We start from the raw sequence: 18,445 nt of genomic DNA, 5'->3' as shown, positions 1-18,445 counted from the left end.
GACATAAAAATTTTTTTTAAAAGAATTAGTTCTAAAACTATGAAAATCATACAAAGAAAAATGTTTTCTACAAAACTTCTTAAATTATCTTAGGTTACTTGCAGCTAATACATGCCATGATACCTCATTAAACTATAACTAATACAAATGTTGTCAAAATCAACATACAGAAAATCCCGAAGTCATAGGAAACACTTCATGCTTCATGAGGTATAATCCAGTGCCTGGGAGAGCATCTTATCTTCAACTGCACACTCCAACTATGTGGATGTCTGTCTAGTGTTTCACTGTATAAAAGACTTTGAGCGACAATCATTTTTTCTGAACCAAGGGGCCCACATGGGCAAGGCAGAAAAGCAGGACAAGGCCTGGCCAGAAATTCAGGCTGAGATGGTGTGTAAAAGAAGATGATGGTGAAGAAGAAAGTGAGATGTCAACTACAGACGACCTTCCATGCCATGCAATGAAAATCTCCTTGCTGACTGCAAAAAACTGATACTGTGACAACACACATACAATACATCCCTGCCGAACTGATACCTCACATTATACATAAAGATCATCAGTAAAAGTTAGGCTCCCCCAGGTATGGGGGAGATGCCAGTGACACAGGGAGGTGTGGCCTTCGAAACCTTGTGTCCTACTCAACATTACGACTTTGCTGATCACTGCATCAGATTTTAAGATTGATCACTCATGATACCATGGAAGATACATTAGAGGGGATAAGGCTGGATACAGGTAAATTCCTCATGAAACTAATCCAGGAGGTGGCTTGATTGAAAAGAAGGGGAAATTTTGAAAATTACTTAAGAAATAAAAGATTGTTGGGCTTGGCTGTGTGAGATGAGCAAGAAGAAAAAGTTCTTTTAACCATTAGATAATATAGGTACAGTACCTTGGGCTTTCCAGAGTCTATGAAAAGGTATAAAATATGAACAAAAAGGTGTGGCTCCAAAACATAAAAGGAAATCTAAAGTTAATTTCAAAAGCAATTTATATTTTAAAAAACGAAGTTAACAGCAAAATATATATATTTGATATGGGATATAGTGTTTGATATGGTGTAAGGTGGAGGCCTCTAAATGAATAAGGCCAGGCCTACAAACATCTTAAAACAGAACTAAGAGAAAAGCAAAATGATTTCTTGCTTTCGGTCTTGTGAACTGGCTAAATAACAGTGTCACCAGCTATTAAAGGGATACAGGTGTTACAGCATATTTGGGAGGAAAACTGATGAGTTCAGTTTCGGACATATTGTGAGGTTGAGGAGACTATGGAGCAACTTGAAATCAAGGACTTATTCCTAATTTTAGGGCCTTTGTTTAACACAGTAAACGCATAATAAACACTGATGGCTGTAAATTCAAACTGCCTCCCTACCTCAGTGGATCATGCATTCTGTTAAAAACAGACTGATGTTAACTGGGAGAATCATTAGTTGAAATGGGGAATATCAGATAAGATTAATAGATATATCAATACAACTTCTATTTCACATTCTGTTTAACACTTCCCTGCCATTCATCTAGTTCAAAACAAAGAAAATCATATTTCAGCATGTAAATTACTCACGATGCATACTCACAAATTCCCTACCTCCACTACAAGCCCTTTTACTCACTATTTCTTTTCCATGTAAAAACTTTATGATGATTTTCAAAAACAAAAGGAAAGCTGCATGTTACCCCAGACCTATACATTAAAAGCACTCTCCTCAATCCCATGTTGCTCTATTCCTCAATCCAATTCTAGGATTTCCTGGGCCAAAGTGGGCAGTGAGTGATTATAAAGTCATGAGTAGCACGAGAGAGGGTGAGAGGGTGGGAATGAGGAAGAGTTTGGAAGATCTGGGTGCTACTTTTCTCCACATTGAATCCTTGGCCCTAGGGCGTTTGCTGGTGTTATTCAGTAAGAACCAGCGTGATAACCACATTATGAGGCGATGTAGTATAATAGAAAGTACCTGAACTTTGCAATGAGGCGAAACTGAGTTAAAATTCCAGTGATCTCAGAAGAAGGTGGGGAGACAGCAACAAAGGGAAAAGGAAGAGAGTATACAGATTGCTTTCTTTCCTTTCACCCCACCTCCTTCTTGCTTATTTTGGCCCACTAGCTTGTACATCAAGGCTTATCTACCCCAGACACTCAGATGACCATCTATTTGGACATGTGGTATTGTAGAATCCTAGAATTATAAAATGTTAGGAATAGAAAGATGAAGCAGCCGGCTTCAAGAATACCTGTGATTTGCTCCAAATTAGTCGTCTAGCTCATTTAGTGGCAAAATGAATAGGTATTTAAATTCTCAGCCCAGATTTTTTCCCTATATACTGAAATTTAAACCTGAAAAAGCAACATAATTAAGTAATTGAAGGGGGATTTACGCTTCATAATTTTCCATAAAAGCAGATTTCCATGAACTCCTGTTAACAAGCTCTATTGTCCAAGTATGCCATTGATTCAGAATTCAGCATGAAGAAATACTGAATTATACCATTCTTTTGCCAGAAAGATTAATAATAAATCTGGTGGATGGGAGTAAGAACAGTCCCTGCTCACTCACCTAGGCATAAGTGATTGGAGAAGGAGTTGGACGTGGTCATATCAGAGTCCTAAGCAATAATATTACCTTTCTCTTCTCTCTCTGTGGCTACCAAAAGAAATGTTATTTCTTTGACCTCTTTCTTCAAAGTTTCTACTTTTAAATCTTTTCCAAACAATGCATAAATGAATGCATGAATGAACAAATGAAGGAATGAACAAAGACAACGGATAATTATTCCAAGCCTCTAGAGAGGCAGCAGTGTAGAGTGATTAAGAGCATAGACTCTGAAGCCAAATCGTCCGGGTTCGAATACCAGCTACACGAATTACTAAATGTATAACCTTGGCCAAGTTACTCAACCTCTAGGTCCTCTGTTTCCTTATCTGTAAAGTGGAGATAGAAATTGTACACACATCCTAGACCTGTTGTGAAGATTAAATGAGGTTAGAATCCTGGCAGGAGGTTAGCCCAATGGATAAGCGTGCTATTGTATTATTCTTCTGTTACTATTGCAGGGTTAATGGAAATACTTGTTTCTGGCCACTGTGCTGTAAAGCTAAGAACAGCCAAAATGCTAGGCAAAGTTCAGTAGACAGGAAAGAGCCAGGAGTTCCCAAGGAAAGCTGCTTGAACCAAAAGCCAACCCAAGAGAAATGACATCGGCTTTAATTTTAAGAGTTACAAAGGTCTTTTCTCTTTAGTTCCTTTCCTTATTCAAGAAATAGATGGGAGCTGATACAGCAGGACAGATGGGAAGGAATGGGTAAGATGAAATAGAAGAAAGCAGCTACAATAAAAATGCCTTAAAAGTTTTTCAGTTCTTAATTACTGAGTCTACCATTCATGAGGAACTTTTTAAGAGTCTCAAAGCTATTAAAATGGTAATTAGGTCCCAAGAAAACAAGAACCAATTCAATTACATGCTGGATGCTTTTAAAATTTAAAGCCCTCTATTAAGAGGGTTTTAAGTGAGGCACAGTTATAATTACAGGTCCATGACCAACCTTAAAGCCAAAGTGTAGGTTCCTGGCTGACGCTGGCTCTCCCGAATGAGGTAGCTCCCCTCAGCTACACTCAAGAGCTGGTCTGCCGCTTCTCGGGAGATCATGCCATGAAACCTAAGAAACAAAGTCAATTCAGAAACTGCATGCTTTCCACCTTTTTCAATAAAACAAGATAAAGCAAAACCTCCCACCTTCTCTTGTTGTTTTCTAGACAAAGTAGTGCCATAAAATTGAAGGGGAGCAGTTGGGTTTAACTATGCTTGTGTTTCTCTGGGCCTGGCCCGGGGCCAGCTTCTCTGTGGTGACAAGAACAGCACTGAAGCAGCTCTCCAATCCATTTAACAATCACGGAATCAAAATTCACATCCATCTACGGAAGACCAACCACCTCTCTCAAGAGGACAATTCCCTTCTTATGTAGCTGCCTGACCATATGGACATGCTAAAAAATACTCAGCAATGTGTCCCACTTCCTTTCTTCACACCAGTGGCATTGCTCCAAAAATTCTGGCTCAGAGTTTAAGTTGGCAATTTTCCAGGTACCCTGGGTTGCCCTTAATTGGCATGATTGCCCAATAATGTGCATAATCTGCATCACTGCATACTCAAGCCAAAAGCAAACAACTGTAATACTTGCTTTCACTCCCTGCTAAAACCCTATTTTTGATTAACAGAGAAAAAAGGAGGAAGAAGAGAAACAAAAATAACACACTCCTTATACAAACACAATAGATTCACCTATAACATTCTGATGTAAAACACTGAAAAATTAAAAAACATCAGTGGTAACTAATGATTAATGTTAAAAATATAAAACCACCTTATATTCGTATGGTGATGTACAGTTTATAAAGAACTTACACATATATTATGTCCTTTCATTAACTCAAAGAGAACTGAATTGAACAACTGCTCACATGAGACCGTAGCTTTTAAAGGTACAATAAAGCCAACAGTCCCTTGAATTTGGAATGATATTTTGAAAAGGCCCTGAAATGGCACCTTAATAATTTAAGAACTTTACGAGGGTTCTTGTGGCAACTTTTTGACATTTTTCTCATGGGAAAGGTTCGGTCTTTCTCATTTTAAGTCTTAAAGCAGTTTGTAGTACACACGCTCAAATCATGACAATTAGAACAAGGAGGTTTAACAATGGGCTCCTAGAATTTCTTATCTCCTTAAATTCCTCAATCTTTCAGAACCAGGTCCACTCTGATTCTGTAGGAGTAAGAAGATAGTAACCTATCTGTGGTAATAACACATATATTAGATCAGCATATTGGTATATTATTTTAAGTTTACATGACAACAACTAATAAAGTTAGTAAAATTTAATATCTCCTTGTTTTTAAAAACCCAATTAATCCAGAAGAAAATCTCATTCAAGGAAACAAATTTTGGAATAAAACTTGATGGTGGTATTTAAAGACTCTTAAAACTATTCATACCAGCTGACCCAAAATTTCCACCCCAGAAAAAGGTTAATGCACTAAGATATTGCTTACGGTGTTACTTTTAATACTATCGTTTAAAGTCAACCTATATGCCAAAAGCAGAGAAATGACTAAATTATGGTATAACCATAAAGAACACCAGTGGCTCCCCTCAACTCCTAAGTACCTAGGTTCTACTCATAAGAGTCCTGAAAACTTAAACAGAATTTTAGATAATTTAAAAATATTTGTTATATACATTATTGTTTATCTGATATGATCTTCAGCCATGAAAAACAAATGATTTTATTTGGGGAATGATGGGATTACAGGTGATTTTTATTCTTTTCCTCGAAGGGTTATATTTCTATTTTTTTTAATAATCAGAAGAATTAAGGACTTTAAAAATTATTACATTTTTCATAAAATAGAAAAATGCTCATTATTAATATTAAATGGAAAAATCAGGCTACAAAAAAGTATATGTATAATAACTCAATTTTGTAAAAACCATTAAGAAAATAGATCTTCAGAAGGTAATACTTCAAACTGTTAACATTAGTTATTTCTGGGTAGCATGAATTTACTTACAGAAAATTTGGAAAATAAAAGTATAAATGTAGAATAAACCACCCACACCTTACTACATGCATACATGTATGTATATGTATCTATATGCTTAATAAACACATACAATCAAATATATACTTTTCCTCATATACATATATCTAGCATTATTTATTTACATATATGGCTTGCATCTTTATTTTAACATTATCCTGTACACATTTTCCCATGCTACTTTCTTCTCTACACTTATCTTTATTTTCTATATTTTCACCAACTACAACAATTACATTTACAATCAGAAAAATAATTTAACTCATTCAAACTCGAATACCTCCTTCCTCTTGCTTTTATTTTTTTACTAAAAGCATCCATTTACCTGTCTCTCTTATATATTCCAATCTACAAAATGTTTTCTGATAATCCATACTTACTCTCTTCCGTAATACTTTGGTCTATTTTCTACCTATTGGGAAAGAGAAAAAAGGATATTTGTGAAAATGGAAATGTTCAGAACATAACTCAACATTCTGAATATGTGACAAACTAAAACATATATTAAGAAAAAGAATTAGAATAAGATTAGAAAAATCAGAGTCTGGGGTCCCAGTCCTGTCAGCAGATTGACTGTGCCATTTGGACTGGTCACTTCATCTCTCAGACCTTTTTCTTATCAGTGTTTCTTAAAACACTGTGCATGTAAAAAGAGTCAAACTAAATTATCTTTCATTTCTAGGATTTTATGCATCTGAAAAAATACTTACATCACTTTATCCAAAAGGTAAAATGAAACATCCAAAAACTTAATGCCACGATTGTGTCAGAACAGATTGTGGCTTTCTCTCCCATCCTCTCCCTTCCTGTTACACCATATTCTCCATTCTGTTAACATCTCCATATAATCTTGCCCTTCTGTTCTCCCATCAGCTCTTCCCTCTCCACAGTTTATCTCCCCTAGCTTTTCATGGTTGGTGTGCTCATTGTACCTAAAGAAAGGTCCAGGAGAATAGATTCTAAGGAATTTTTACTAGGGTAGACTTAAAATATTTGCCCTGTTCATTCAAGAAACATTTATTTAGTGGCAAATAAGTGATAAGCATTGTCCTACCTGTAATATGACAAAAATAGTCATTACTCTTTTGAGACTTTCTAATGATGACAGACAATAAATAAGTTTACAGAAATAAAACAAACAAGAAAATAGGAAGTAGTGATAAGTGCTGTAATGAAAATAAGAATGAGTAACAGAAAAGTGAGGACTAACGAGGTATTTAAGTTGGATAGTCAGGAAAGATCTCTCTGAGACGACATTTAAACTGGGTCCTGACAGGAATGGAATAAGCTTTCCCGAGGAGGTACCTGGGTGACACCATGGACTACATTTATTGAGTTTGTGCTTTGTGCTATAACTACATTTGGAGATCATTTAATCCTCACAATGAGATGAATTATTCTACTGCATCCTCATTAAGATAGTATTATCATTCTCATTTTATTGATGAAGAAAACTGAGAATCAGAGAGGTTAGAGAACTTGTTCAAGGTTTCTTGGTAGAGCCTAAGGTAAAACCGGGATTCTTACTCAGGAATAGCAAGAAGGACCCAAACCCTTTGTCTATTTGACACTGACTCATCTGAATTAGTTAAATATGGCAGTTCCCAAAGCTAAACTCAAAGTCTATCCTTTCAGTGACTGTCTTCCCTTCACCTCTACACAGAGCCTGACTACCAAGTCTAGGTTACCTAACCACGGGTCATCAAGGTCTGGTACTGTTTCAGCAAACTTGAGATATTTATTCGTCTTGGATAAATAAATTTTGTATTTCAGTGAACTGCATGATATATAGCATACACTGCTGGCTTATGTAGCCCAGATCATTGTCTTTGAGCTATTTTGGAACTCTATAAGATGTAGGTAACTGATACACATACATACACACACACACACACACACACACACACACACTTTTCCTGTGTGGTAGTGGTTTAACTGACTTCTTCCCTACCCCTTCTCAGGGGAAAAACAGGTTTTGTCTTTAACTACAATTCATCTCACCATTCCTTGAATCCCTGTAAGTATATGCTATTTTGACTTTTCCCTTTGAACTGATTATTAACATCTGCCTGGTTTCCTCATATCACATGAGAAAATACATTTTTATGGCAGGGGCGGCTGCGTCAAGTCTTCGTTGCAGCTCACGGGCTTATCTCTTGTTGTGGTGAGAAAATACATTTTTAACACATGTTCATCTTCATTTCTGTAGGAGAGACACGATTTTACCTCTTCCTGAACATTATATTTAAAAAATACTTTACCCTTCAGGAATCTTCTGTTGTCTGCTGAGATTGTAGTCAGGTTATTTATATTCTCAAAGTAAATTCCACCTGATTTGGTCTTGTTGCATAATTTTTCTGCTCATAAAACTCAGTGTACTAAAAATATACCAGTTGGTCCCTATAGCTACAGAGGATGGCTATTCTATTTTTAGGTCCAGAGCTTATTAGAGTAGGGTCATGCATCTACTTTTGTTTGAAAGCAAACTTTTGCTTTTGAGAAAAAAATTCAATGTTTAGGTCTTAAATAATTAATTTACGGCTCTACAGTATTATATGATGAAATGTTATCCAGAAGAACAATTTTGCAGTGTCTATTCAAACTAAAAATGTGCAAACCCTCAGTATTTACTATAGAGGAACACTCGCACATGTACACATGAAAACATATATAAGAATGTTCACTGAAGCATTGTTCACAGTCATTTTAAAAACGGAAGTAAATATACACCAACAGAGGAATAACTAAACTACTCTATAGTATAAATAACATGCATGGTTTTAAGGAATGATGTAGAACTACAGGAACTAACATGAAGAGGTCACCAAGACAAACTATTGAATAGTATAGTTATAAGCTATAAAATAAGTAATACAGTATGACACCACTTAGGAAAAGCACATGCACATGCAATAATATATATTTATAGCATAGAGAGATATCTGGAAAAATATATACCAAATTCAAATGGTACCTATAGGAAGCTGGGAGGTAACTGAACTGAGGGGCCCAAGGGAAAAGCAAAAAAGGGACTTCAGTAGTGTCTGTAAAAAAAAATTTTTAATGAAGAACGTCACCTTTAAAAAAACAGATATCAAGATTAACTTCCGTACAACCTAACAGTGGAGTCTCAGACACATTAGAATGGGGGCCCCCAACATTTTGAGAAGAGGAGATCATGGCCTTTCTGTCAAATCATGAGATCTTTGCAGGTGGTTGAAGGTAAAATACTTTATCAGGCCTATGCGACTGAGGTAAAAAGAGGAAAGTTCTTGAATACACTCTACTCATTGATGAAAATCCTGGACAAGTAGTGAAGGCTGAGGGGCTGGTGGTGGCCCCAAGTGGTGTGGCAGCCCAATGGTGTTGAAACTGAGCAGGGCCCTCCCAGGTACAAAAGCCTCTCCATAACCCCCATTTCTTGTTTGTAGAAAAAGGCTTCAGTCTCCCAGGCCTTTTCCTGAGTTCCAAGGAACAGACTCAAGCAGTTACTAATTAGGGATGTGAAGAAATGCAGAAACAAAGGAAAAGCAGTCAACAAACATAGTTCAGCAATAGAGTCCTAGTTCCTCCTCAAAGGACATACACAACAATCTGACATATTTTTGACTTGTTCTGCAGGAACTAAGACCCATACACAGATGCAGGATGGTGACTATGTGCTGACCACAAGCACGTAGACCCTAGACTGGCTGGAACCAGAGGGTTGATGATTAAAATTCTTGAAACACCACCCCATGACCTCACCACCAGCCAATCAGAAGAAAGCCATGCACCCTGCAGCACTCGCCCAAAATGCTGCCTTTAAAATCCCTTCGCTGAAAGCCATCAGCGAGTTCAGTTCTTTTGATCATGAGGTGCCCATTCTATTTGCTTAGCCATGCAATAAACGTTGTACTTCTCTTCACCACAACCCAGTGTCAAAAAGTTGGCTTTGCTATGCGGGTGAGTGGACCCAAGTTTGGTTCAGTAACAGTGTTACAACCCAAGACAAATACTGATTATTTATTTGATAGTCCTGCGTTAGTCCACAATATGTTTCCATTGATTACCTAAGTAATCATTTTCATGGCATAATTGATTTTGGCCTTATATTGCTGAATAATTATTTTCCTTTACCCAAAAGAATCTTGAATTAGAAGAAATTAAGTAAACACTGTTGATTAATACAGTACTGTTACAATAAGCAGTAAGTCCAAAATAAAATTCACACACCAATTATATCTTTTCTGCATTTTTATAACAGAAATGTCAAATAAAACTCAAATTTAAAATAATTCTTTTTTTCTCATATCTAGATAGTGAAGGGGATCAGAATATGCCACCCCAAAATATGCCACTTTAGCATAAGGATTATTTTGAGCTGAAGGCAATTAAGAAAGAGCAAACACAGGAGGAGCAATCTGCCCTCCCCGTTTCTGCCTAAAAGTAGGGCACAGATTTAATTTCCCCTTGTAAAGGTGTCCTCCTCTCCCAAAACAGAAGGACTTCAGAGACACCAAAGATGACTTGAATCTGCATAATAACCCTTACTAAACAACCCTTATTTACTGTACATTTCCTAATCACCTTCCCACAATTTACCACCTCCCTCAGAAGCCCAGACTCCCTTTTCCTTTGTCTCTTGTGCACACTTTAACACCCTTTATTAAAATGGCATAAAAGCCCCTGGGTGTAACTGCCTCTTTGGGGTTTTTATTTCCTGCTGTGAGCCCCTCCTTACCCATGTGCCTATGAAATAAATCTTTCCTCCTGTTAATGTCTCTTTTGTAAGTTTAATTTGTAGGCCCCAGACACTGAACTTAAGAGGGTAGAGAAGTTTCTCCTCCCCAGCTACAGCATTTAGATGTCTTAGGTATCATTATTAAAGTACTGACTTGGAATAGTCTTTTCAAACTCACAGACAGTGCAGCATTACACTAATAATCGAATTAAAGGATTAGTCAGTAATATAACCACCTTACAACCAATTTGAAATTGATTCAATTGAAATCATACAAATAATGATTATGAATGATCCCAAACTACTTTACTTGCAAATAGATCAAACTGGGAATTTAAATGTTATATGCAATAATAAAAATATGCTATGTGTATATAAACATTAATACGCTTATTTCTAAGTTTTTAAAGTGCATAATAACAGTCAATGAACTTTTTTCAGACTAAAACTGGTTGAAGTCAATATGACTAAGTAAGACATGATTTTACATTAGTACTTGTGCTGAATTATATGCTTTGCTTTCTCTAATTTTCTATATTTAGTAGGTAACATTTCTTTTATGATAGCATATCATGGGTAGAAATAATGGGAAATGAGGAGAACAAAAAATTCCTAAATAAAAATAAAAGGTGACAAGCCTCTTAGATAGCCTAATCCACCAGAGGGCAGACAGCAGAAGCAAGAAGAACTACAATCCTGCAGCCTGTGGAAAAAAACCACATCCACAGAAAGATAGACAAGATGAAAAGGCAGAGGGCTATGTATCAGATGAAGGAACAAGATAAAACCACAGAAAAAAACCTAAATGAAGTGGAGATAGGCAACCTTCCAGAAAAAGAATTCAGAATAATGATAGTGAAGATGATCCAGGACCTTGGAAAAAGAATGGAGGCAAAGATCAGGAAGATGCAAGAAATGTTTAACAAAGACCTAGAAGAATTAAAGAACAAACAAACAGAGATGACCAATACAATAACTGAAATGAAAACTACACTAGAAGGAATCAATAGCAGAATAACTGAGGCAGAAGAACGGATAAGTGACCTGGAAGACAGAATGGTGGAATTCACTGCTGAGGAACAGACTAAAGAAAAGAGAATGAAAAGAAATGAAGACAGCCTAAGAGACCTCTGGGACAACACTAAACACAACAACATTCACATTATACGGGTCCCAGAAGGAGAAGGGAGAGGACCAGAGAAAATATATGAAGATATTATAGTCGAAAACTTCCCTAACATGGGAAAGGAAATAGCCACCCAAGTCCAGGAAGCGCAGAGAGTCCCATACAGGAGAAACCCAAGGAGAAACACGCCGAGACACGTAGTAATCAAATTGGCAAAAATTAAAGACAACGAAAAATTATTGAAAGCAGCAAGGGAAAAACGACAAATAACATACAAGGGAACTCCCATAAGGTTAACAGCTGATTTCTCAGCAGAAGCGCTATAAACCAGAAGGGAGTGGCATGATATACTTAAAGTGATGAAAGGGAAGAACCTACAACCAAGATTACTCTACCCAGCAAGGATCTCATTTAGATTTGATGGAGAAATCAAAAGCTTTACAGACAAGCAAAAGCTAAGAGAATTCAGCACCACCAAACCAGCTCTACAACAAATGCTAAAGGAACTTCTCTAAGTGGGAAACACAAGAGAAGAAAAGGACCTACAAAAACAAACCCAAAACAATTAAGAAAATGGTCATAGGAGCATACATATCGATAATTACCTTAAACGTGAATGGATTAAATGCTCCAACCAAAAGACACAGGCTTGCTGAATGGATACAAAAACAAGACCCATATATATGCTGTCTACAAGAGACCTAATTCAGACCTAGGGACACATACAGACTGAAAGTGAGGGGATGGAAAAAGATATTGCATGCAAATGGAAATCAAAAGAAAGCTGGAGTAGCAATACTCATATCAGATAAAATAGACTTTAAAATAAAGACTGTTACAAGAGACAAGGAAGGACATTACATAATGATCAAGGGATCAATCCAAGAACAAGATATAACAATTATAAATATATATGCACCCAACATAAGAGCACCTCAATACATAAGGTAACTGCTAACAGCTATAAAAGAGGAAATCGACAGTAATACAGTAATAGTGGGGGAATTTAACACCTCACTTACACCAATGGACAGATCATCCAAAATGAAAATAAATAAGGAAACAGAAGCTTTAAATGACACAATAGACCAGATAGATTTAATTGATATATATAGGACATTCCATCCAAAAACAGCACATTACACTTTCTTCTCAAGTGCACACAGAACATTCTCCAGGATAGATCACATCTTGGGTCACAAATCAAGCCTCAGTAAATTTAAGACAATTGAAATCACATCGAGCCTCTTTTCTGACCACAACGCTATGAAATTAGAAATCAGTTACAGGGAATGAAACGTAAAAAGCACAAACACATGGAGGCTAAACAATACACTACTAAATAACCAAGAGATCACTGAAGAAATCAAAGAGGAAATCAAAAAATACCTAGAGACAAATGACAATGAAAACACAATGATCCAAAACCTATGGGATGCAGCAAAAGCAGTTCTAAGAGGGAAGTTTATAGCTATACAAGCCTACCTCAAGAAACAAGAAAAATCTCAAATAAACAATCTAACCTTACACCTAAAGGAACTAGAGAAAGAAAAACAAACAAAACCCAAAGTTAGCAGAAGGAAAGAAATCATAAAGATCAGAGCAGAAATAAATGAAATAGAAACAAAGAAAACAATAGCAAAGATCAATAAAACTAAAAGCTGATTCTTTGAGAAGATAAACAAAATTGATAATCCATTAGCCAGACTCATCAAGAAAAAGAGGGAGAGGACTCAAATCAATAAAATTAGAAATGAAAAAGGAGAAGTTACAACAGACACCGCAGAAATACAAAACATCCTAAGACACTACTACAAGCAACTCTATGCCAATAAAATTGACAACCTGGAAGAAATGGACAAATTCTTAGAAAGGTATAAGCTTCCAAGACTGAACCAGGAAGAAATAGAAAATATGAACAGACCATTCACAAGTAATGGAATTGAAACTGTGATTAAAAATCTTCCAACAAACAAAAGTCCAGGACCAGATGGCTTCACAGGTGAATTCTATCATACATTTAGAGAAGAGCTAACACTCATCCTTCTCAAACTCTTCCAAAAAATTGCAGAGAAAGGAACACTCCCAAACTCATTCTAGGAGGCCACCATCACCCTGATACCAAAACCAGAAAAAGATACTACAAAAAAAAGAAAATTACAGACCAATATCACTGATGAATATAGATGCAAAAATCCTCAACAAAATACTAGCAAATAGAATCCAACAGCACATTAAAAGGATCATACACCATGATCAAGTGGGATTTATCCCAGGGATGCAAGGATTCTTCAATATACGCAAAGTCAAACAATGTGATACACCATATTAACAAATTGAAGAAGAAAAACCATATGATCATCTCAATAGATGCAGAGAAAGCTTTCGACAAAATTCAACACCCATTTATGATAAAAGCCCTGCAGAAAGTAGGCATACAGGGAACTTTCCTCAACATAATAAAGGCCATATACGACAAACCCACAGCAAACATCATTCTCAATGGTGAAAAACTGAAAGCATTTCCTCTAAGATCAGGAACAAGACAAGGATGTACACTCTCACCACTATTATTCAACATAGTTTTGGAAGTCCTAGCCACGGCAATCAGAGAAGAAAAAGAAATAAAAGGAATACAAATTGGAAAAGAAGAAGTAAAACTGTCACTGTTTGCAGATGACATACTATACATAGAGAATCCTAAAGATGCCACCAGAAAACTACTAGAGATAATCAATGAATTTGGTAAAGTTGCAGGATACAAAATTAATGCACAGAAATCTCTTGCATTCCTATACACTAATGATGAAAAATCTGAAAGAGAACTTAAGGAAACACTCCCATTTACCATTGCAACAAACAGAATAAAATACCTAGGAATAAACCTACCTAGACCAAAAGACCTGTATGCAGAAAACTATAAGACACTGATGAAAGAAATTAAAGATGATACCAACAGATGGAGAGATATACCATGTTCTTGGATTGGAAGAATCAATATTGTGAAAATGACTATACTACGCAAAACAATCTACAGATTCAATGCAATCCCTATCAAATTAACAATGGCATTTTTTACAGAACTAGAACAAAAAATCTTAAAATTTGTATGGAGACACAAAAGACCCCGAATAGCCAAAGCGGTCTTGAGGGAAAAAACCAGAGCTGGAGGAATCAGACTCCCTGACTTCAGACTATACTACAAAGCTACAGTAATCAAGACAATATGGTATGGGCACAAAAACAGAAACATACATCAATGGAACAAGATAGAAAGCTCAGAAAGCTCAGAGATAAACCCATGCACCTATGGTCAACTAATCTATGACAAAGGAGGCAAGGATATACAATGGAAAAAAGACAGTCTCTTCAATAAGTGGTGCTGGGAAAACTGGACAGCTACATGTAAAAGAATGAAATTAGAACACTCCCTAACACCATACACAAAAATAAACTCAAAATGGATTCGAGACCTAAATGTAAGACCAGACACTATAAAACTCTTAGAGGAAAACACAGCAAGAACACTCTTTGACATAAATCACAGCAAGATCTTTTTTGATCCACCTCCTAGAGTAATGGAAATAAAAACAAAAATAAACAAATGGGACCTAATGAAACTTAAAAGCTTTTCCACAGCAAAGGAAACTACAAACAAGATGAAAAGACAACCCTCAGAATGGGAGAAAATATTTGCAAACGAATCAATGGACAAAGGATTAATCTCCAAAATATATAAACAGCTCATGCAGCTCAATATTAAAAAAACAAACAACCCAATCCAAAAATGGGCAGAAGACCTAAATAGACATTTCTCCAAAGAAGACATACAGATGGCCAAGAAGCACATGAAAAGCTGCTCAACATCACTAATTATTAGAGAAATGCAAATCAAAACTACAGTGAGGTATCACCTCACACCAGTTAGAATGGGCATCATCAGAAAATGTACAAACAACAAATGCTAAAGAGGATGTGGAGAAAAGGGAACCCTCTTGCACTGTTGGTGGGAATGTAAATTGATACAGCCACTATGGAGAACAGTATGGAGGTTCCTTGAAAAACTAAAAATAGAATTACCATATGATCCAGCAATCCCACTACTGGGCATATACCCAGAGAAAACCATAATTCAAAAAGACACATGCACCCGAATGTTCATTGCAGCACTATTTACAATAGCCAGGTCATGGAAGCAACCTAAATGCCCACCAACAGATGAATGGACAAAGAAGATGTGGTACATATATACAATGGAATATTACTCAGCCATAAAAAGGAATGAAACTGGGTCATTTGTTGAGACGTGGATAGATCTAGAGACTGTCATACAGAGTGAAGTAAGTCAGAAAGAGAAAAACAAATATCGTATATTAACGCATACATGTGGAACCTAGAAAAATGGTACAGATGAACCGGTTTGCAGGGTAGAAATTGAGACACAGATGTAGAGAACAAACGTGTGGACACCAAGGGGGGAAAGCGGCAGGGGGTGGGGGTGGGATGAATTGGGCAATTGGGATTGACATGTATACACTGATGTGTATAAAATTGATGACTAATAAGAACCTGCTGTATAAAAAAAAATAATGTCCCTTCTTGATAAAATGTTTAAAATTTAAAAATGTAAATAAAAAATAAAAATAAAATTAGTAACATGAAACACTTTATAATTACTGAGGAGAGACTGCCTACAAGAGCCTTTAGATTCAGAAAAATCTTTGATTTAAGAGCATCTTGAAGTGAACACAGAGAACTTTTAATACAGAAACAAGATAAGGCAGAGATTAATGATGTAGTTTCATGATAGATTATCTTTCTGTAATACTAATCACAGAATTGCTTTAAAGCACTGCAACAGTTATGGATCTCCCCAAATGCTTGGCAGGATGCCTTTGTGCACTCATTTACTAAAGGTGGCTTTTGGACCTTAAAGCATCCTTCAGAAATATTAATTTCTAGTTATTTTAGATAACTCTCTTAGAAGATTCTGCTGTCTTTCACCAGGATTCTTATCAAATAAAATAAAATGTAAACTTAGGTTTATCTAAGAGGCCAGGAACAGAACAGAATTAAATGAACTGGCACTAGAAGATGGGAAAGGAAACAGGAAAGGACCCAGTTTCAGACAAGTGATCATGGTTCAGGTCTTTGCCAACTCTCTCACTAACGTATTTGGTTGTGATTGGTATGTCTATTCTGGAAAACAATGCTTATGAGTAACTCATTTTGTAGCTTGAGAAGAGAAATTTAGGTGCAGCGTCAAGTTTCTGAAGGTTGAAGTTTAAGCTTCCTAAGGTTGTTATGTGGGGAAGGATTTGATTGATTCTGCAAAAGTCCAAGGACAAAACTCAAATTGAAACTAGAAGGTTCAGAGAGAGAGGATTTAGTACAGCTGAAGAACAAACCTTCTTTCAGCTAGAATTCTTGGAAGACAGAACGGCTGCAACGAAGTCATTAATTCCCCTGGAAGGCACAAAGCTATCTCAGAGATACAGTATAGAGGTTGGACTGACTGGATGGTCTCTTAAAACATCCTATGATTCCACTGAAACAGGACCTTTGACAAACTATTGGTATTCAAGCTTCTAAACTTGTCCTATACAAATCATAGCCCTCAATACATGATAGTTGACAATTTTGATAGTTCTCTGAAACAGAGAAAATGGTGGATCTTCATAGGGAACTAAGACATGATTACGAAATGTAATGGAAAAACACGAGTCCATTTCTACTAATTATCTCTCTTTATGCCCATGAATAAAGAGCTCATCTTAGTTCAAAGATGAATATTTGAGGGGATGAGTAAAGTGAAGTCATCAGAACCTGTACGGGTGGAAAATGACAAGCATTTCTAGCAGACAAGGATGAATGAAGAAGAAAAACTTCAATTTGCTAATAAGCAGATAAAGTAACTACCTAAAGCAAAATCAGCAATGTAGAAGCTTAGTTGAACAATCTCTCCTCAGAAACTCCTTGGAACTTTCTTTTTAACTCTCTCAGGAGTAACTCAAAAGTCAAATTTATTTGTCAAAACATCTTCAAGATGTTATTTTTTGCAATATCATAACTAAAGACTTGCAGTGCTAAACATATACTAGTCTCAGCAGCAGTGGGCAACACAGTCATCTTCAAAGATGAGTCAAGGGCCAAATGGAGCCTGGTCTCTGTGCTGCCTCAGTACCTAGCTGGTGATGACTCACCTGTGGGAGGGCTGAGTCTACTCCAGGTCTCCCTCCAGGAGATTACTCTATACCAGGGCATGCATGAAGTATCCTCTTTTTTCAAAGATTTTAAAGAAAAGTGCGCTGACTTAACAGCTCTGTAGGTCAGAATCATTTGTGGGCTTCCTATACATACAGATTTCTGAGCTCCGTTACCAAAGATCATACTTCAAAAGGTCTGAGAAGGGGCCTGAACACATGTACTTTTTTAAAAGGATCTAGACATGATTCTGATGCCCTTCCAGGACTGAGAAGGAGTGGTTAAGGAGGTAGGTGCAGGGGGAAAAAGAAAAGGTAATCTCGGGACTTCCCTGGTGGCGCAGTGGTTAAGAATCTGCCTGCCAATGCAGGGGACATGGGTTCGAGTCCTGGTCCAGGATGATCCCACATGCCTCGGAGCAACTAAGCCCATGCGCCACAACTACTGAGCCTGTGCTCTAGAGCCCACGAGCCACAACTACTGAGCCCGCATGCCACAACTACTGAGCCGTCGTGCTGCAACTACTGAAGCCTGCGTGCCTAGAGCTCGTGCTCTGCAACAAGAGAAGCCACCACAATGAGAAGCCCACACACCGCAATGAAGAGTAGCCTCTCGCTCACCGCAACTAGAGAAAGCCTGTACGCAGCAACGAAGACCCAGTGCAGCCAAAAATAAATAAATAAAAGGTAATCTCATGAAATCCTTGCCTAATTTTGTAAATTCATTCCTTTGTGACTAACTATGTGCTTTCAGAGTTATTCAATGTTTTTTTAAACCAGACGTCAC

At 36.9% G+C, this 18,445-nt stretch overlaps 1 protein-coding gene across 2 annotated transcripts in view; it reads right to left on the bottom strand.

The window, feature by feature from the left end:
* Positions 1-18,445, bottom strand: part of CHN1 (chimerin 1) — a 203,547-nt gene that overhangs the window by 127,144 nt on the left and 57,958 nt on the right. The window contains exons 5-6 of one of the 2 annotated variants that reach the window (XM_068544885.1): positions 5,987-6,018; positions 3,553-3,666 (exon numbers count right to left, since the gene is read on the bottom strand). The exons of the other annotated variant lie outside the window; for it this stretch is intronic. Of the exons in view, the coding sequence (XP_068400986.1) occupies positions 3,553-3,666; positions 5,987-6,018 (146 nt within the window). The remainder of the gene's footprint in view (positions 1-3,552; positions 3,667-5,986; positions 6,019-18,445) is intronic. 2 annotated transcript variants of the gene reach the window in all.

This window comes from Eschrichtius robustus, chromosome 5 (assembly GCF_028021215.1).
Source record: "Eschrichtius robustus isolate mEscRob2 chromosome 5, mEscRob2.pri, whole genome shotgun sequence".
NCBI classification, from domain to species: Eukaryota; Metazoa; Chordata; class Mammalia; order Artiodactyla; family Eschrichtiidae; genus Eschrichtius; species Eschrichtius robustus.
The sequence above is the reverse complement of the archived record's forward strand: the minus strand, read 5'-3'. Positions and strand labels throughout refer to the sequence as shown.